General features: G+C 42.9%; 1 protein-coding gene and 1 long non-coding RNA gene across 2 annotated transcripts; one reads left to right on the top strand and one right to left on the bottom strand.

The window, feature by feature from the left end:
* Nucleotides 1-1,634: 1,634 nt before the first annotated feature.
* Nucleotides 1,635-10,342, top strand: LOC142941350 (uncharacterized). The gene is made up of 2 exons (XR_012951331.1): nt 1,635-2,447; nt 8,080-10,342. It is a non-coding gene; the product is annotated as an uncharacterized LOC142941350 (long non-coding RNA).
* A 149-nt stretch (nt 10,343-10,491) lies between these two features.
* On the bottom strand, nt 10,492-19,987 carry LOC142945253 (serine/threonine-protein kinase pim-1-like). The gene is made up of 9 exons (XM_076086673.1): nt 19,702-19,987; nt 18,793-18,912; nt 18,446-18,540; nt 18,307-18,354; nt 17,967-18,185; nt 17,359-17,539; nt 17,076-17,243; nt 16,877-16,958; nt 10,492-10,609 (listed from the first exon to the last, which is right to left on the bottom strand). Exons 1-9 carry the CDS (start codon nt 19,985-19,987, stop codon nt 10,492-10,494), a joined length of 1,317 nt encoding a protein of 438 aa, XP_075942788.1.
* Nucleotides 19,988-20,752: the final 765 nt, after the last annotated feature.

Genomic DNA, 20,752 nt, shown 5'->3' with positions numbered 1-20,752 from the left:
TAAACCAGAGTAAAAAAAAAAAAAAGGAAAAACCCACTGATAGTGTTTTCAGTTTGAGCAATGTGTTTTGATTGGTTGCTCTGGGTGTCATTCAGCCCAACCTACGTTAATTGGTCATTGACGAAAGAGAGGGCGGGGTCAAGAGAAAGAACGGGAAAGATGCGGAGAGAAAGGGAACCTCGAAGAAGGGAGGAGAGAGACGAGAGGGGTATAAATAAAGGACGCGCGAAGAAAGGAGGAGAGAGAACAGAGAATGCCAGAGAAGGTTTAGGGTGCAGAATAAAACTATTTAGACAGCACGGTACATTGTTAGTACAAGTTTTGCTGGGTAAACTACAAGTTACTGAGTCACTGGACGGGAGGACGCGATCGCGGACTGAGACAGACTGTTGGTGTGTTCCTGGTGAGGATGTCACCTCCGCGTGTCGGCGTGGTTTTTTGGACGATACTGCTTTTTTTCAAGGACTGACATTGAAAGGTGGAGTTTTGGATTTGCTGTGTAACTGTTTCGTTTGAGGAGGAGGACGAGGATTCGGGAGGCAGCACCGCACCCGATCTACACAGGCCTGCAACGGTTTCTTAGTTTAATGTGAGTGAGTGTGTGTGGGCCCATGAGTGTTTTAAATTCAATTTGAGTATTCTGTCAGTATGCTGCAAGGTGTTATTGTTGTTTTGTTTTCTTGTCCCTCGAAAGGGTAATTATTATTTAAACATTCTCAAAAGCTGTAAATAAACGTATCTTTTTTTATTGTCTGTGGTCAGTTATTTAATTATTGCTAAGTTTAACAGTTTCTTATGGAAGCCCATTCCAGCCAGCTAAAAATAAAAATAAAAAAAAGTTAACCAATGTTTTATATTTATTTGTGGGGGTTTCTCTCTCCATCGTGTCACCGCCCGCACCGACCTGTGAATGTAAGCAGCACCTGCGTGTCGACAGACCAAGATTCACCATCACGCATTCTGCAACAACGCGACTGTACATGCTTCATGCTGAATGAACGAGCCGTACAATTCAAGTCTCTGTGCTGTCGACACCAGACACTGAAGAGATGATTTCACCACCTTGTCTTAAAAAGCGCACTTCAACACTGCCATCATTGAGTCCATCCCCACCTCCTCCATGACCACCGATCCCTTTCATCCTGGGCTTGTTTCACTCCCTTCCCTAGATGGAAGCTGCAATGCATCAGGACTAAGACCTCACGGCACAAAAAAGTTTCTTCCCGTCTCCAGTTGAGCTCGACAAAGCTCAACAAAGCCCAGGACCCACACTGATTCGGACACTTGCATCTCCAGGATAATCACAGACATCCCTGCAAAACTCTTACACTCAAACTATTAACTATTAACATCAACACACCGACATGAAGTAGGACTGCCGCCTCCCAACCCTTCTCAAGCATACGTTCATCAATGGAATAATGCATTATTCTGTTGTTGGTAGTCTGCACCTCCTGCACAGGTGTTTGCTCTGCAGTAGAGCACCACTTCTGACTTTTAATAACATAAATCATGAATACAATAATGGCACAGAGCAAAAATATGTCTCACAATGTTTATTTATTCATCAAGAGAAGAGAAATCGCTACATCGTAGTGTCAAAGGTGCATCGGCTACGTTTACACATACAAGGAAGAGTTTTGCAGGGATGTCTGTGATTATCCCGAATCAGTGTGGGTCCTGGGCTTTGTTGAACTTCTTCAGCTGCCTCAGAAAGTAAACCCTCTGCTGAGCCTTCTTGGTGATGGAGCTGATTTTCAGCTTCAACTTGAAGTCCTGGGTTATTGTGGATGTAACGGTAAAATATGTTTTAACATGTTCTCTGCATAGACTCTGTAAGAGGAAAGTGCCCGCTGTGACATAAAACATTCCATATAGGGCAATAGCATAAGACGAGAAACATGCAAGCCATATAGGGCAGCGACAGAGAATGAGGCACCTTCCTGTAATGAAGAGGACATGTACCAGACACTGATGCACACGTATGACTTGTCCCCCACATGTCCCCCCCCTTCTTCTCACTGTCTCCTTTGTTTGTAAAGGTATAAATAAGAATGTACGGAGATGATTCTTGGGGGCACTCTCACGGGTTACTGCAATACGTATCTGTGAAACTGCTCTCCTTGCTTGCAACGCAATAAATTGACTTTACACACTTTGATCATTCATCAAGAATCTGTTCATTTGATATTGATTAAAAAACCTTTATACTCTTCTCCCGACTAGTCATAGAAATATTCCACAACAACTTGGTGTCAGAAGTGGGATACGCTGACTGTCCGTCAGGCTCCGGGGGACCGTCCGGAGAAAAGGCCTTTTCCAGGATCCACAACTGACGATCTTGTCTCATACCTCCTTAGACGAGAGAGAGAGAGAGCCGGCGAAACCAAGGAGTCCTGATTGACGTCACGCGTATCCAACGATAAAGAATTAATTTCTACAAATCGGTGAGAAGTTGAAATTCCAATTACTATTGATATCGTAAAAATAAGATATAACGGACACAGATGAATGATCAAGTAGTCATCATTATTTGGGGAATACAATTGTTTTTAACATTTGTATATTTGTTTTTTGAATTCTTTATGTAAAATCCATTTAGAATTTCTGGAGCATCATTTTACGTGTTTACGTAGAAGACAGGATTGTGTTATAAGGTGAAGATTTAACTCAGAATAAAAACATTTTGAGATCGTAACACAGATCCTTGACTACACAAATAGGTTTGAAATAAGACCGTTGTTATTAACTTAACGTGAATTTCAAACAAATTCTGTCTGAAATAAGACCGTTGTTATTAACCTACATACGTGAATTCCAAACTACTTGGAATAAGACCGTTGGTAGTAACTTAACGTGAATTTCAAACAAGGTTTTTGCAAAGTTTTACGAAAGAAACTACGCCTTACAGCGACGGCTGTATTGTATTAAGATAAACGTTAACGTGTTCCACGCCTGAAAGATGGGTGGAAAGCAGACTAAACACACAGAGCCTTCGGGTCCGATTGTAGAAATGATGCGACAGAAATATGGAAATGCATGTACGGAATTACTCCCGTACTGGTCAAAAGAGTTTGGGTTTCCAGAGAACGGCTCATTAAGTGCCGCTAAACTTAAAATGTTACAAGGGGATTTAGAAGCAAGGTTGAAAGAAATGAAGAGTGGTAAAAAGGTTAGAGTTAAAGACTTGGAAATGATAGAGAAAAACCAGAACTGTCTGGCTCAATGGCAAACAGAATGTGATTGTAGGGAGAGAAAACAAATGATTAAACAAATGACGTGTTTAAAAGAAGAAAAACTGATTCCAGACACACAGAATAATCCATCCGTGTCCCATTCTCCTATGTATCCGAGTCTTACAGGAGCAGGCGGTCCTCTCCTAAACACATGCTGTCAGGCTTCCCCACAGCGTGCCGTCCAGCAACCTGACAACCCACCACCACCTCCTCCGCCATATACTGGCCCTGGTCCAACGGCTGACAGACCAGAGACTCGCCTCCACGCAGAGCAGAGAAACATGGCTCAACAGAGCAATGTTGACTACAGAGCATCTCCAGCCTCACCAGCCTCACCATCCAACCCCTTCATCACCCATCCTCTGCCCTCCACGCCCTAACCCCAGAATTCATCATGGCTTGACCCATCCTCATGGAGCGGAACAGCGGGCAGATTTGCTCAGCCCCAACACCTCCATGAACTCCAGTGCTGACGAAGCTGTCCTATCAATCACGCAGCAGCAACAGGAGGGGCCAACAGGGGGGGCGCGGAAGAGGAATGCACCGTGGTGCAGGCCGCGGACGTTTCCAAGACGACCGACAAGGAGGAGCCACACAGGAGACTCAACCCAACGTGTGCTTCTGCTGTGGTGAAACAGGACACTGGTTTAGACAGTGCCCTCATCGCTCCGCACACAGCGGATCACGACAGCCACGTGGACGACAAGGAGGAGACGGAGGTGGTGACTTTCATCAACAATTTGGCACTTCTGACTGACGCGATGTGGGGGAGGGAGACGATGCGTTTGGAGAGAGTACGGCTACCTGCCCCATGACTGCAACAGGGAAGTGAAAAGCACACACACACAAGCTCAGCTCGCTGCTCAGCTCACACACAGACACACTCAATCCTTTGCAGCAATGAAGACACGCTTTCTCGCACGCACACTGCAGAACAACAGGCTGCTCTCCTCAGTATCATCTCACACTTAGAGCAGCAGCAACTGAATGCATCTACACCACGACCACACACTTATTCAATGTTTTCCTCAGATTCATATAAAGAAATGCCGACTACACAGGTGAATGTAGAAGGGAAAGTTTTAACCTTTTTGGTAGATTCGGGAGCTACTCACTCTGTGATTCAACAGAAACATTTTCCAAATCAGAAAATGAGTGGACGTTTTGTATATTCTCAAGGGGCCTCGGGGTTAACAGTAACTGAAAAATTTACGGTTCCTATGACGAGTGTACACACTGACCAGACTGACCTAGAATCTGACATTAAAGTGAAACATTCGTTTTTGCTTTCTTCTTTTTGTCCTATTAATTTATTGGGCAGAGACTTAATGTGCTCATACGGCATCTGTTTGACGTCATCTCCTGATGGACTGAAAGTGGTTAGGCGTAGAGTCGCACACCAAATGATGCAACTGACTCCCTCTGACCCTCTTTTTGTTTATCAGTGGTGGCTTCCTGTTGATGATGCACGGAAACTTTGTCATGAGGCAGATGCGCGTGTCTCCCCTCATGCTGATCGTATGAACCCTGAACATCTTCATTGCACTTCACATGTCTCTGAGGGTCCAGACAACTCTTATGAGGACACATTTTTTGAAGGCATTAATGATGCAATTGTTTGTTCTACTCTGTTTTGGTCAACTTACAAATCTGCTGTGTCTGTCTCTCTTTCTCCAACACAGAAAGAATTGTTTCAAGTTGACGACTCATTCCCACATATCTCGCTGTCCAAGGGACGCACTGATCAATGGAGAGATTTGGGACCGTTCGTAGCACACTGCGAGGCGTTAACTGACTGGGAAACAACATGTGATCCCCATGTCCTGCGCTCGACATCCACTGGATTTTTCAGAACTTTTTGTGTGCTCTTAACACCCGCCTGCAGATCTGTTTATGTGTTTTATGAGCACAACAATAAGATCAAGACGTTTGTAACTAATCCCACATCAATTTATCCTGCCCTTGCCTCTGTTCCACAGACACTCTGGGCGGTGCACAAATATGACGTGGGTTTGATCAACAACTGCCAACCGGTCGTCATCACTCCACGCTCTGACTTCCGCCCCCACAAACACCAGTACCCTCTGCGACAAGAGGCCATTGACGGTATTACACCAGTGTTTGACTCACTCCTGAAAGCAGGCGTGATTATTCCCTGTCCAGACTCACCGGTCAGGACACCGATATTTCCTGTTAAAAAGATCAGAGATGCAGGCAAACCTACTGAATGGCGTTTCGTGCAAGATCTTAAAGCAGTAAATGCTGCAGTTCATGCACGTGCACCAAATGTGCCTAATCCTTACACTATTCTAGCTCAGATTCCTCCTGAAGCTAAATGGTTCTCTGTGGTTGACCTGTCAAATGCTTTTTTCAGCGTGCCAGTCGACAAAGACAGCCAATTTTGGTTTGCTTTCAACTTCAATGGTAAGCCATACACCTTCACTTGACTGTGTCAAGGCTACACCGAGTCTCCAACCATCTACAATGATGCACTTAGAGAAAGCTTAGAAAGTCTAACTCTCTCACCAGGCTCTGCACTTCTGCAGTATGTTGACGATTGCCTTATCGCAGCTCCTACTCAGGCTCAGTGTCAGAAAGACACAATTAAACTGCTACAACACCTAGCACAAGAAGGCCACAAGGCCAGCCTATCTAAATTACAGTTTGTAACGCAAAATGTACATTTCTTAGGTCATGACATTTCCGGAGAAGGGAAAACCCTCTCCCCTAAAAGAATCGCTTCAATCGTGTCGATACCAAAACCTAACACTAAAAAACAAATGATGTCGTTTTTAGGTATGTGTTCATACTGTCGGTCGTTCATACCTAACTACTCACAAATGGAGCAGCCATTATCAAGTTTGATTCACGGTAAAAATCTCACCGCACATGACAAAATAATTTGGACAAAGGAAGGTTTCGCTGCCTTCACACAAATGAAATGTGCTTTGCAAACACCACCAACTCTAGGGTTGCCAGATCCGAACAAACCGTTCACTCAGACTGTAGATGAAAGACAGGGCTGCATGACCTCTGTGTTGCTACAATCTCATGGTGATAAACTACGACCAGTTGCGTATTTCTCCGCAAAACTCGATCCTGTCGCTTCAGGCTTGCCACAATGTTTGCGTGCAGTGGCCGCGGCTGAAAAGGCACTCGCTGCCTCACGTGACATAGTGGGGTACGCGCCACTGACCCTGCTCGTTCCTCATTCGGTGTCTTTGATTCTCCTCGAACAGAAATCATCTCACCTTTCTGCAGCGCGATATTTGCGTTATCACACATGTCTCCTAGACATGCCGAACGTAACGGTCAAACGCTGTACTAATCTTAACCCTGCATCATTACTTCCCATTCCTGGTGATGGAGAGGAGCACAACTGTTTAGCTGAGCTCCAAGCTCAGTGCACTCCTCGTCCTGATCTGATGGACACTCCGCTGCCCAACAGCGACATGGTAATGTATGTGGATGGATCTGCCTCTCGCGATCCTCAGACCGGTACTAATCTTGTGGGTTTTGCTGTTGTTTCTGACTCTGATGTGCTGTGTTCAGGTCCTCTACCATGTCACCTCTCTGCCCAGGCAGCTGAGCTCATCGCGCTCACTAAAGCATGCAAACTTGCTGAAGGTAATACAGTCACAGTTCACACTGACTCTCGTTATGCATTCGGCGTCGTACACGATTTTGGAACTCTGTGGAAACATAGGAAGTTCCTTAAATCTGACGGTAAACCTGTCCTGCATCACACTCTCATTGCTGAACTGTTAGAATCGATTCTTCTGCCCACAGCCATCGCAGTATGTAAGTGTGCAGCTCACACTAATCACACTGACGACGTTTCCAGAGGAAATGCTCGTGCTGACGTAGCCGCTAAAGCTGCTGCACGGCTTCCTCTCCCTACTTCCTCAGCTCTCATGTTTTCATGCGTCTCCATTCCTTCTTCTCTTACAGCGATGCAGTCACTCTCCACTCCGGAAGAGCGTCGGCTGTGGTCAACTTCAGGTTGCACATACACTGATGGACTGTGGTCAGGGCCTGATGCTAAACCATGTCTGCCTAAGCATTATTTCAGCCATTATGCTAAGTTGACACATGGGTTAGACCACGTGTCAAAAGGGGGAATGTTGAGCGCATTAAATAAAACATGGTTCACTAAAGGGTTCACAGCATATGCACAAAAATTTTGTTCTGCATGTGTAACCTGCTCTACTCACAATGTAGGCAGGCCTGTGGCAGTGTCCAGCCAGGCTGCACATCCACCTCCAACACGCCCTTTTGAGCATATCATGATGGATTTTGTTGAACTATCTCCATCTGAAGGTAAGAAACACTGTCTAGTGATGGTAGACATGTGGTCCAAGTGGGTCGAAGTATTTCCATCCAGTAAGCAAACTGCTGCAACAGTAGCAAAGGCTCTGATTTCTGAAATCATTCCCCGTTGGGGCATTCCTACTAAAATATCAAGTGACAATGGTTCTCATTTTGTCAATCAGGCCATTACAGAACTAAGCGCATACTTGGGTATCGACTTAAGAACACACTGTGCTTATCATCCAGCCAGTGGTGGCGCTGTTGAACGAGAAAATGGAACACTTAAGACTAAGTTAGCAAAATGTTGTGCTGACACAGGTCTGCCTTGGACAAAAGCCCTGCCTCTAGTGCTGATGTACATGAGAATGAGAAAACGAACACGAAGCAATCTGAGTCCTTTTGAGATACTGTTTGGTTTTCCTCCTCATGTAGGCACAGAAGCTCCGAAGGCACCACTTCCCTCAACCGCCTTATGCGAACATGAAATGTTAACATATTGTGCACAACTTTCCTCTGCTTTATCTAACATAAGACAACAGGTGTCTGCCGCCCTCCCAAGGCCAGCTGAAGGACCTCTCCACAAGCTGAAACCTGGTGATTTCGTGGTGGTGAAAGACTTCAGAAGGAAGCACTGGAATGCACGACGCTGGCTGGGTCCATTTCAAGTCCTCCTCGTCACTCAGACGGCTGTCAAAGTAGCTGAGAGGGCAACTTGGGTCCACGCGTCCCACTGCAAGAAGGGTCCAAATCCAGGAGACGCACCAACTGAAGCTTCAGGTGAGCTCGCACCTACAACAAGTGTCAGCCAACAGGCACCACCGAGGGAGGAAGGACAGACGGAGCCACCAACAGAAGAGATGCAGTGATCACGGACGGAATCACAAGGGGCAGTTGACCGACAGACGCTTGCGTGATCTGTGTTAACTGTCTACTTCCCAACGCTGATGCCACGCAAGAAAGACGGCTGGCAGAGCCCGTGTCAACATGTGTTTCATCCTATAAACACAAGAAAAGGAACACGACCAGGTCCTCTCTAGAGGGACACGAAAATCGTTTGTTTCATTGTAACCATATTCATATGATTGATTGCTTTCTTTTTCAATTTATTCATGTACTACTTACCTGCTCTAACCAAAAGAGTGGCTAGATAACAGTGTCTCTGACAGTTTTGTGGAAACCTCACGGTGTCAACACAAACAGAACTGCTCACACAAACCAGTTGCTCGGGTGAACTCCATACAAACTTGGTTGGCTGTTGTACTTTTGCCATGGAGCGACAGCGCCCATGGAGCCCTCTTAGGAGGGTAGGTGGCACTCGTTTCACATATTGTATTTTTGTAATCATGGGTTTATGTGTACTATTGCCTATCCTCTTATATCACCATAAACATGTTGAAGACCTCCGCAACCGACATAATAACAAAACTACTGACACACTGACTTCCAACTCAACGACTCACGGTGACAGCACACGGACAAACACAACTGTAAAGCGGGTAAAACGGACTTCCATAGTACACCTAGAACATAGTTGGATGAACGTAGGGGTGTCACCAAAGAACCCCTATTCTATGAACATGTGGTGGCGCTATGCAGAGTATGTTGCAAAGGCGACAAATAGGTCAAACTGCTATGTATGTTCCCGAATGCCTGCCTCTTCACAACAACCTCGTCAAGAAGGTGTTATGGGGTTTATTCCCCTGGGCAGGAGTGGGCAAAAATACTTTGCGTATTGAAACAGTTGACTACCGTTTTAAAAGCTTTGTGAACATGACTTTAGCTGCAGTAAAAGGTATTCGCGAAGAGCTGACCTCCATGCGTTTGATGATTATGCAGAACCGTATGGTGTTAGACCAACTGACAGCAGCTCAAGGAGGCGTTTGTGCTATCGTAGGTGAAAATTGCTGTACTTTCATTCCAGAAAATGATGTTGATGGTGGAGTTATTCACCAGGCAATATTGAACATGACTAAATTACAGGATGCCATGGCTAAGGATGCCACACCGGAACCTGATTTCCTCTCACGTCTATGGTACACATGGAAGAGCACGATCATCTCCATTAGTTTCATCTTACTGGCTTTCTTGATTTTCGTTTCTTGTTTCATACCAATAGCCCGCCGTCTGATTTCGAGTGCGTTGACGAAACAAATGGTTCAATATCAAGTGATCATTGAAGGAGACCAAAAGGAGAATGACCATGACCGATTTCCGACATTTGACTATGCAGACAACGTCGACAGCGACACTGACTCTTTAGATGGTTTCGATATTCAGGTCTAAGGACAGTTTTGATTTTTATCTTTTTATTTTTGTGTTTATTGAACTGTATTGCTTGCTTAAAACAACCAGAGACTTGATCTCACAAAAACATATTTTTGCAATATTGATGTGATTATAATGTAATCAAAAGAGTGGAATGTAACGGTAAAATATGTTTTAACATGTTCTCTGCATAGACTCTGTAAGAGGAAAGTGCCCGCTGTGACATAAAACATTCCATATAGGGCAATAGCATAAGACGAGAAACATGCAAGCCATATAGGGCAGCGACAGAGAATGAGGCGCCTTCCTGTAATGAAGAGGACATGTACCAGACACTGATGCACACGTATGACTTGTCCCCCACATGTCCCCCCCCTTCTTCTCACTGTCTCCTTTGTTTGTAAAGGTATAAATAAGAATGTACGGAGATGATTCTTGGGGGCACTCTCACGGGTTACTGCAATACGTATCTGTGAAACTGCTCTCCTTGCTTGCAACGCAATAAATTGACTTTACACACTTTGATCATTCATCAAGAATCTGTTCATTTGATATTGATTAAAAAACCTTTATACTCTTCTCCCGACTAGTCATAGAAATATTCCACAACATGGATGAGGAAGAGGAAGGACTCCACAGCGGTGACCAGGGAGGCTGGTTGGAGCCGGCGTAAACATCTTTACACAGCTGAGCCAGGTGGGTTCCCCCTCAGCAGAGTAGTGATGAAGATTCTAGCCAGCGTCTCTCTGTCACGGAGAATGACAACAACGTGACCATGTCCCTCTTCAAATTGCAGCCTGAGTTCGAACCGGGAAACGTAATTACAAAGACACCGCAATGTGCTCTGCAGCATGGCAACAATACCTCTCATCATTGTATCCATTGATGAAAGTATGCTTACTTGCTGGATGAATGATCAAGAGTTCCAAAGTATGTGATCTTTCAAATGTTTTTAGGATCCCACTGTAGCTCCACCAAAGATGCAGGTAATCTAACTGCTGCACTCTGTTTATTGTGCAGATATAGGCTTAACATTGGTCGGATAAATGAACCTGGTCGGATGTTTCTGATAAATGAATCTGGTCGGATGTTTCGAAACCCCATAGGCTTCACATTGGTCGGATAAATGAACCTGGTCGGATAAATGAATCTGGTCGGATGTTTCGAAACCCCATAGGCTTAACATTGGTCGGATAAATGAACCTGGTCGGATGTTTCGAAACCCCATAGGCTTAACATTGGTCGGATAAATGAATCTGGTCGGATGTTTCGAAACCCCATAGGCTTCACATTGGTCGGATAAATGAACCTGGTCGGATGTTTCGAAACCCCATAGGCTTCACATTGGTCGGATAAATGAACCTGGTCGGAGGTTTCGAAACCCCATAGGCTTCACATTGGTCGGATAAATGAACCTGGTCGGATGTTTCGAAACCCCATAGGCTTCACATTGGTCGGATAAATGAACCTGGTCGGATAAATGAATCTGGTCGGAGGTTTCGAAACCCCATAGGCTTCACATTGGTCGGATAAATGAACCTGGTCGGATGTTTCGAAACCCCATAGGCTTAACATTGGTCGGATAAATGAATCTGGTCGGATGTTTCGAAACCCCATAGGCTTCACATTGGTCGGATAAATGAACCTGGTCGGATGTTTCGAAACCCCATAGGCTTCACATTGGTCGGATAAATGAACCTGGTCGGAGGTTTCGAAACCCCATAGGCTTCACATTGGTCGGATAAATGAACCTGGTCGGATGTTTCGAAACCCCATAGGCTTCACATTGGTCGGATAAATGAACCTGGTCGGATAAATGAATCTGGTCGGAGGTTTCGAAACCCCATAGGCTTCACATTGGTCGGATAAATGAATCTGGTCGGAGGTTTCGAAACCCCATAGGCTTCACATTGGTCGGATAAATGAACCTGGTCGGATGTTTCGAAACCCCATAGGCTTCACATTGGTCGGATAAATGAACCTGGTCGGATAAATGAATCTGGTCGGAGGTTTCGAAACCCCATAGGCTTAACATTGGTCGGATAAATGAACCTGGTCGGATAAATGAACCTGGTCGGAGGTTTCAAAACTACATAGGCTTTACATTGGTCGGATAAATTAACCTGGTCGGAGGTTTCGAAACCCCACAGGCTTAACATTGGTCGGATAAATGAACCACGGTTGGATTATTCAGCCACGGTTGGATGATCACACCTCCTGCTTTGGATATAGAAGCAATGCAGAGGCACTGTCATTCTGTATATGTCTACTCTGAGCAACGGGTCTCACATTCTCTCTCCTCACAGCGTGTTAGAATAATGGAGTATATGACAATAGTTGTCAGATGGTGCTGTACCCTACATACGCACATCAACTTCATCACGGATAAAGTCACGAACTGGTACATGAGCAGGTGGACACATGCAAGCCCTGACCATCATTTGACAGTTATCTGCGTTCAAGTTAAATCGAACAATGTTGCTGAATATATACGAGGTACGCTACATGTAATGAAGAATTTATGGGTAGACCAGAGACGTAATATAATGGACTCGAGAGCTTTTGATACGTTGTTGGAAAACAAAACCGCGTTGACCGGCGTCATCAACAACTATAATGTCACACACATGGACATTAGACCAGGATTCAGTTGTTATGAACATGTGATTAACACTGTGACATTAGTGAAAGGGTACGGTTGGAGCATCAGGAAGGAAATCACCATTGCGGACAAGAGGACAATGTTTAAGCTGCACTGCGCAAATGTAAGTATCTCAACATCAACTGATTTTACACAGAAACTATGTTATGCTCCTTTCAACACGTGTTTTGCACATTTTACCGCAGGAACCTTACAGTGTGACGGCGTTAGTCCAGATGACAAGAGTGCGATGTGAGGAGCCCCAGAGAATATATGACCTGATGAAGAAGTACAACCTGCCATGCTCCAATGTGTGGGATTCCAAAATAGCCCTGTCAGCCAGGTCTCCTTGTACAGCACTTTGTGACCACAACATGAAGACAGTTAATATAAACAGGATCTCCCACACGGATACCTTTGGTGAAGAGCCCAAGGTGTCCAATTTCTACCACAACATGAAACACCTAATACAAACCAAGCGCAAATTACTGAGACACAGACCTTACACCATGGGTCATCAATTGACGGATCCAGACCCAAGTTTCCTGACTCGAGCGAGGTTTACACACACCGTGACACACGGGCTGAGACGAGGAAATAGAAAGAAGAGCAGGAATATTGCGGTAATCGAAGAAGTTATCGCACATGGCGTTCTCCAAAAAGAGAAACGTGTTCAGAGTGAATAGAATTTATAAGCAATTATGAACAGACTCTTATATGTTAGTTCTTACCACAGGCAGTTAAAACCAGTATCATATGTTCAGAAACCGTAACTATTGATAAAAGCGGCAAATGAAGCGCACTACGAGACAAAGCACAACTCTTTTGAACAAACGTACCCACTCACGTCTGAAATGAAGACACAGAAAATAAACCTAAGAGCCCAAAATGATCAGAATCCTAACACATGAATTCACTGCCCAACAAGGATGTTAACAGAGAGGATAGAGCTGAAACAAGTGTTAATAACCACACATAAAGTCCATGCTCACTGATTTATCTTGTTAGAAGATGAGAAAAATATAATATTGTGGCTTTTCTATTGACATCACTTCACACCAGAATGAACTGAATTTAAAACTGCAGGACAAATCTTTTCTAAAATGAATTACTTTATTTTAAGATGCACATTTTTGAAAAGCTTTCTGTTAAGTCAGTTATTCTTTATTACAGCCCTTATTGTACTTGAAATGAGAAGAACATTTATTTATGTATTATTTATAATCCATCCAGTTCAATTTGAAAACTGAGAATAATAATTTGTTAAAATATAATTGATGTGTACTTTCTTTATTTGATTTGACAGTTGTTGACTACACAGAGACGTTGTTACTACTACTAGGCTTCTTGAATATATTTATATATATATATATATATATATATATATATATATATATATGGCACTAAATAGCACGAGTTAGATATTATTGTAATGTTCCGGACCTTTGCCCGAGGACATTTTCTCAATCTGGACCTTTTGGAATTTTAGTTGAATACCACTGCCCTAAAAGGTAAATCCAGCCTTGTGTGCAGTTATGAGGGACAGGAGGCAACAAGCTCAGAGCAACATCTTTATAGTGAACATATAATTATAGGTGGTAACACTTAAAGACTGGCTGAATAAAGAACTGGGAAAACCTGTCTCCTGTAATTTAAGGCAAAATAACAGTGCCCTGCAGATTTAGATTTTAATGACTCAGCTTTCCATAATAAGAACGGAGGTGTTCGGTGTTTGTGGCACAAGCATTTGACAGCTCTCAATGGTTGTGCTCCAGCAACTTAATGCACAACTGAACGTGGACAAGCCTTCTTTTTATCCGACGTCATCAAACAATGAAACCCATGGCTTTGAAAATGAGTCTCTTCACATCTTTCAGAGTTGAAACACATTAAGCACCAATTAAAAGTACAGCTACAAAGACAGAGTTGAGCCAGCAAACTCAGCATAAGTGCTATTAACAACCTACAGTCCTCTGCTGGCTTTAAATGTTGAAAAATACCAATAATTCAGGAAAGATGTGGAGGCATTGTAAGGTTTAAATGAAGTTTCTAACTGACAACATAAATAAATAGAGAAGTCCTTTTTTTACAACTTCAGAGAGACAAGATCACATTACTCATATCTTGTCTTTTTTGATTGTCAGTTTTAGGGTTGATTGATTTTTATATTTTTCTGAACATCTAATCGGAATTGCTGCTCCTCTACATACTAACACACTGTTGCCTCAGAGGCAGGACTCTCTGGCTGCTCCTAAATCCTGGATCGAGATCACAGTCGACCAGGGTCTCAGCTGTCAGGGCCTCTCAGCTCTGGAGCTCCCTGCTTGAAGATCTGAGGTTTGCTGAGTATTTTAAATCATTCTTCAAAACCTCTTAAATACACCTTTTATTTACATTAACTGCATGTTTTATTGGTTTCCTGCTCTATAGTGTCTCATCCATTGTTTTTGTTGATTTCACTCTATTTTTGAGTAGTTTTTTGGAGTACTTTTAATTTCCTGAAATTTTTTTAAATATATAATTATGTTTTAATCATGATTATTATGTAAAGCTCCTTATACCTTTGCTTTGAATGATTTTTTTTTTTTTGGGGCTTTTTTTGCCTTTATTTGACCGTACAGCTGAAACACTTTTAATCAGGCCTAAAATGTTCGATGAAAAGTAAACAACACTGTGTCCTTTATCTACAAATCCTGATTCACTTATATTTAATTTTTTCAAGATCATTGCTGTCAATATTATTTATTCGTATACCATGTGTCTGACTATAATGGAGGAAAGAGCTTGAAAGTTCATTTAAAACTCAAGTTTATTTTCATTGTTCAGTGTTAAATATCACATTATATGCTGAATAATTTGACCCAGCCCAAGCTCTCTAAGAAAACGAGGAAAAACTCCCCAAAATCCTGATGGCAGGAAAATGAGAAGAAACCTCGGGAAAGGCAATTCAGAGAGAGATCCCCTCTCCTCGGACGGCTGGGTGTGCTACAAGATCTGCAAAAGCAGGAGTTCCTCATGTTCTCCTTCCTGTCAAAGATTGAGCAGCATTAGTATTTGAATGACACTTATGCATGACATTAGATAATATTAATATAATAATTCCAATTACTAACAGGATGTTCTTTTGTAGCATAACCTTGTCCTGCAGAATGACGATGGAGTTCCTCACGTTCTCCTTCCTGTCTGTCTGTCTGTCTGACTCACTCAGCACATAAAACTGTCTGTCTGTATGTCTGACTCACTCGGTATATAAAACTGTCTGTCTGTCTGACTCACTCAGCGCATAAAACTGTCTGTCTGTATGTCTGACTCACTCAGCACATAAAACTGTCTGTCTGTATGTCTGACTCACTCAGCACATAAAACTGTCTGTCTGTCTGACTCACTCAGCGCATAAAACTGTCTGTCTGTATGTCTGACTCACTCGGTATATAAAACTGTCTGTCTGTCTGACTCACTCAGCACATAAAACTGTCTGTCTGTCTGTCTGACTCACTCAGCACATAAAACTGTCTGTCTGTCTGTCTGACTCACTCAGCACATAAAACTGTCTGTCTGTCTGTCTGACTCACTCAGCACATAAAACTGTCTGTCTGTATGTCTGACTCACTCGGTATATAAAACTGTCTGTCTGTCTGTCTGACTCACTCGGTATATAAAACTGTCTGTCTGTCTGTCTGACTCACTCAGCACATAAAACTGTCTGTCTGTCTGACTGACTCACTCAGTACATAAAACTGTCTGTCTGTCTGTCTGACTCACTCAGCGCATAAAACTGTCTGTCTGTCTGTCTGACTCACTCAGCACATAAAACTGTCTGTCTGTCTGTCTGACTCACTCAGCACATAAAACTGTCTGTCTGTCTGTCTGACTCACTCAGTACATAAAACTGTCTGTCTGTATGTCTGACTCACTCAGCACATAAAACTGTCTGTCTGTATGTCTGACTCACTCAGTACATAAAACTGTCTGTCTGTATGTCTGACTCACTCAGCACATAAAACTGTCTGTCTGTATGTCTGACTCACTCAGCACATAAAACTGTCTGTCTGTCTGTCTGACTCACTCAGCACATAAAACTGTCTGTCTGTATGTCTGACTCACTCGGTATATAAAACTGTCTGTCTGTCTGTCTGACTCACTCGGTATATAAAACTGTCTGTCTGTCTGACTCACTCAGCACATAAAACTGTCTGTCTGTCTGACTGACTCACTCAGTACATAAAACTGTCTGTCTGTCTGTCTGACTCACTCAGCGCATAAAACTGTCTGTCTGTCTGTCTGTCTGACTCTATGGAGAAAATCTTCAAATCCTGTTAAAGCTTTCAGCATTCCAACGCATTTTCAACAGCAAATGCATTGTCTAGTTTGGGTTGGTGTGCGTGTGTGTGTGAGTGTGTGTGTAGTGCCAGTATTATTGAGCCATGGGTGAATTCTGAGCTGCTCCAGGGTAGGATGCTGTTTGGGGTCTGTGATAATACATCTTCGCAAGAAATCCTGGCAATCTGGAGAGAAAGAAGGAGAAGAAAGGTGAGGGTGACGGCTACAGTGATCCATCAGAATGTCAACTGAAATCAACAGATATGGTTCTGCTGACATGTTCGTGAGTATGTTTTTCTTACTTTTGGACAGCGTCTCGCTGATTCTCCCACCGTTTATCAAGGGGTTCTCAAAAACTACATCACCGTGGAGTGTATGAGAGAGGACCACTCCTATCTGCCACACTGTGGAGGGTCCGGGACTGTACCCATAAAAATTAGACCACTCTGGGGGGCTGTCAATAGCGGCACCTAGAATATACAGACATAATAAGACGGTGAGGATGAGGATGAGGAGTTGTGTCTAAATGTAAAAGTCACAGATGGGTAAGTTAGTGAAGAGCAGGAGTAAAGCCAGACATCTTACCGCAGATTTGGCAATAACGGACTCCTCTCTTGACGAAGCAGCTTAAACCAAAGTCAATGAGGCGAACTCGCGGGACATCCGAGCTAGTCTCAATCAAGATGTTGTTAATCTTAATGTCCCGGTGGAAAATTTGTTTCTTCTCAAGGTCAATTGCTGCATCTACGAGCTGTTTCAGTATGATCTGAGAGACAAAAAGAGAGAGAGATGAGGGATCACAGAGGAGGATGGTTTGACATATTTTCATGGCTGTGACTCTGAGCTGACTACAACTACAGAACACAACGTTTCTAAAACCATCTTTAAGCCATAGAAACTGAAATGCACAAGAGATTTTCAGTAGGTTGGGTAAAAACCACATCTGTTTATTTTTCTCCTCCAAATAAGTTTAGTTGACCTGGAGCTTTGTCTACCAACTGTTTGACTGCCTCCACTACTGTTTCTTGATCGATCAGAACAATTACTTTGGTGAATACAATGTTACCATGATCAACAGAAACAATTACCTAAAAACTAGGAAAATAAACCTTAAATTGCAAAACAAATCCTTTAGGTAGTCTCCAAGTTCCTGTAAAAAGTTAAAGACACACAAGGATCCTCCAGCAGCTTACCTTGGCCTCCTGCTCTTGTAAGGAGCCTCCGTTGTAGTTGATGTAGTCGAATAGGGTTTCAGCGGGGATTGGTCTCTCCAGCACCAGGATCAGCTCCTGGTCCAGATCGTACCAGTCCAATAGAGACACGGGTGCTGACATCCCCACTGATCTACTTATTTTGTCCTCCAGTTTCAACATGATGGCAACCTCCATGGGCAGCTGCTTCCCAGTTGCATCCTGAAACATCACAACAGAGTGGAGGATGAGAGAGAACCATCATTCATCCATAATAGATTCAGAAACAGAGTGCAGTGTTGAATACAGAAGATTTTAACAGCAGCAGGTGTTGCTCACTCACCAGGTGTTTGCGGCCAATGTTCTCCTTGGCAATGTGTTTGATGGCAACCTACGAGATACAAACAAGACTTGTGTTAGCACTCCCTGACCATATCGTGTGTGTGTGTGTGCAAGATTGTGTGTGTGTGTGTAACACTTACAGGTAGATTATCTGCTTTGCGATAGCCACCAAAGACAGTTCCATATCCTCCTTTACCAAGCTGATCCTGCTCTTTGTATTTGGCCTCAAATTCAGCTGAACAGACAAACACATATTATGTTTTAATACAGAGTAACACCAATTATATGCTACCTAAGCTCTAATATGAATCCCTCCTATGTTATGCTTAATATAAAAACTAATTTTACACTAAGATGAGGTCAAACCTTACATTTAATAATAATAATAATAACGTTATTTATATAGCACCTTTAAAAACAGAATTTACAAAGTGCTTTCACAGACAAAGCAGCAAAAGCAAGGCAATAGTAACAACACTATACTGACCTCTTAAGGCATCTACAGACTTATTCTCCATCCTTTTCCTTTTTCTCTTTGGTCCTTCATCATTGGCGGCGGCCTTCCTCTTACCGACTCTCACATCCTCCACAGATGTATTGCAGCTTTCTACAGACGAGAAAAAAAAACAGAGGAACATCAGCTTGACCATCATAGGGACTAATGTGGAAAATAGACATCCTCCATACTAAATGACAAAATGGGCAGATTCAAAAATAGTTTGCCTGCCAAAACCTCAATAAGAATAACATTTCTCACTGTCCTCTCGTGGAATCTATCCAAGCAGGTAGTTTTATTTGTCCAGTTTTTGACATATCTGTCTCCAGCCCAATACAATTAAGGTGAATGCAATTTAGTTTGTGTCGCTCACAGCATTGAAACATTTAACAGCAACATCTATTTCCAAAAACAGGCTCCTTGTTACTCTGGATAATCTACAAGCCTCACTGTAATCAACCTTCTACCAAAGAAATAGTCCAAAAGAAACTATAGTGTGTTTGATAGATTATCCATCCAGGGCACGTTTTTGGAAAGAAATGTTGCTTTTGAATTTCAAAATGTAAATTGTTGATGCTGTGAGCACCAAAAATGAAATTCGTCTTTAACACCTGGGTGAAATCAAAAATCTCAGACACAGATCTTTTAAAACCTGAGGAAACCTGGGAGAAATGATCCAAACTATATCTGCATCAATAGATACCATTAGAGGGAAGGGATAATTTGTTTTCTTTGTAATTTAGGTGAACTGAAGTCTATTTAGATCAATATACCAACACCCCAGTTGATGTACATTTCTGTAAGAGATCTGAGTACATCTTCCACCACTGTCTGAACCCCGTGTTTAGTAAACTGATGATTGGATACGCTCCCAACAGCAGATTCACATGATCAGCTTACCTATCCCAGAGTCCTCTGAGGGTGCCGACTCCTTGCCAACCAGGTTGAGGTCAAGTCTTCCCTTTTTCTCCTTCTTCTTCATTGGTTCTCCCTCTCCATGTTCGCTGGTCTTCCTCTTCACTCCTCTCGCACTGCAGTATTCCTCAGAGGTGGTTGGGTCGTCACTTTGTGAAAGCCTTGTCCTTTTGATGAGGGTTTCACTATCCGGATCGGTCTTACTTTTAACCGCCCTAGTCGTGTCATCCTTTACGGGAGCTGAACTTTTTGGCCACAAGATATTGCCCATGCTGATATAGTTGTGAACTATTTATATATATAGAGATATATACACGATAAATTGAGTGTGTCGAACCACTGCTTGAATCTAACTGAATGTATTTGCCAATGTGTTCTTAATCTGTGGTGAACGGAATGTGAAACATGATGAGTTGTTCTATCTAGAGGTCATGTCTGTTCCATCAAAGTCAAAGTTCCAGAATATGCAAATGAGTGTTTAGTGCTTTTATTTGAATTGTGTGTGTATATTGGTATAGGTGGTTATCCACTGAAACGATTCATACAATGCATAAAATACACAAGCGTACAATGCTTGATATTGACTCCCTCTCAGTCATCTGGATGACTTTACCAATTGAAATGCCCTTAGGTTGTTCTTATGAACTATTCATATTGATCTAAAGTCAAACATTTTAAGGAATAAATGTAAAACTATTCTTTGCTTTCTGGTTGGCAATGTTGTTCTGTCTGTCAAGCCACCATTTTGGTCCAGACTGAAATATCTCAACAACTGTTGGATGGATTGACCTTTGGTCCTATCTATCCTACTGACTTTAGGTGATCACCTCATTTTTATCTAGCAACGCCATGCGGTTGACATTTGTGGTTTTTGCATGTGAAAAAATACACATTCCTGCCAATGTTATAACATTGTTCCACTGATCATTAGATAACAGTAATATGCCCAAAACATTATAATGCTGCACTGTGCCAGCAAAAGGCAGGGAAGCACACAGCTAGCAACTGAAAATGGATAAACATTAACAATGCATTT

The sequence above is a fragment of the Anarhichas minor genome, unplaced genomic scaffold (genome assembly GCF_050575085.1).
Source record: "Anarhichas minor isolate MPS153535 unplaced genomic scaffold, ASM5057508v1 ptg000007l, whole genome shotgun sequence".
NCBI lineage: Eukaryota > Metazoa > Chordata > Actinopteri > Perciformes > Anarhichadidae > Anarhichas > Anarhichas minor.
This window is presented reverse-complemented; position numbering and strand designations above follow the sequence as displayed.

Excerpts from the sequence above, each read along its gene's own strand:
- LOC142945253 (XM_076086673.1), bottom strand. The coding sequence starts at position 19,987 with ATGGGCAATATCTTGTGGCCAAAAAGTTCAGCTCCCGTAAAGGATGAC. Across the intron at positions 18,355-18,445 it reads GCAAAGCAGATAATCTACCT|GTTGCCATCAAACACATTGC; the intron begins GTAAGTGTTACA and ends TGTATCTCGTAG. Across the intron at positions 10,610-16,876 it reads CAGCTCAGAATTCACCCATG|GCTGCAATTTGAAGAGGGAC; the intron begins GCTCAATAATAC and ends GTTCGAACTCAG.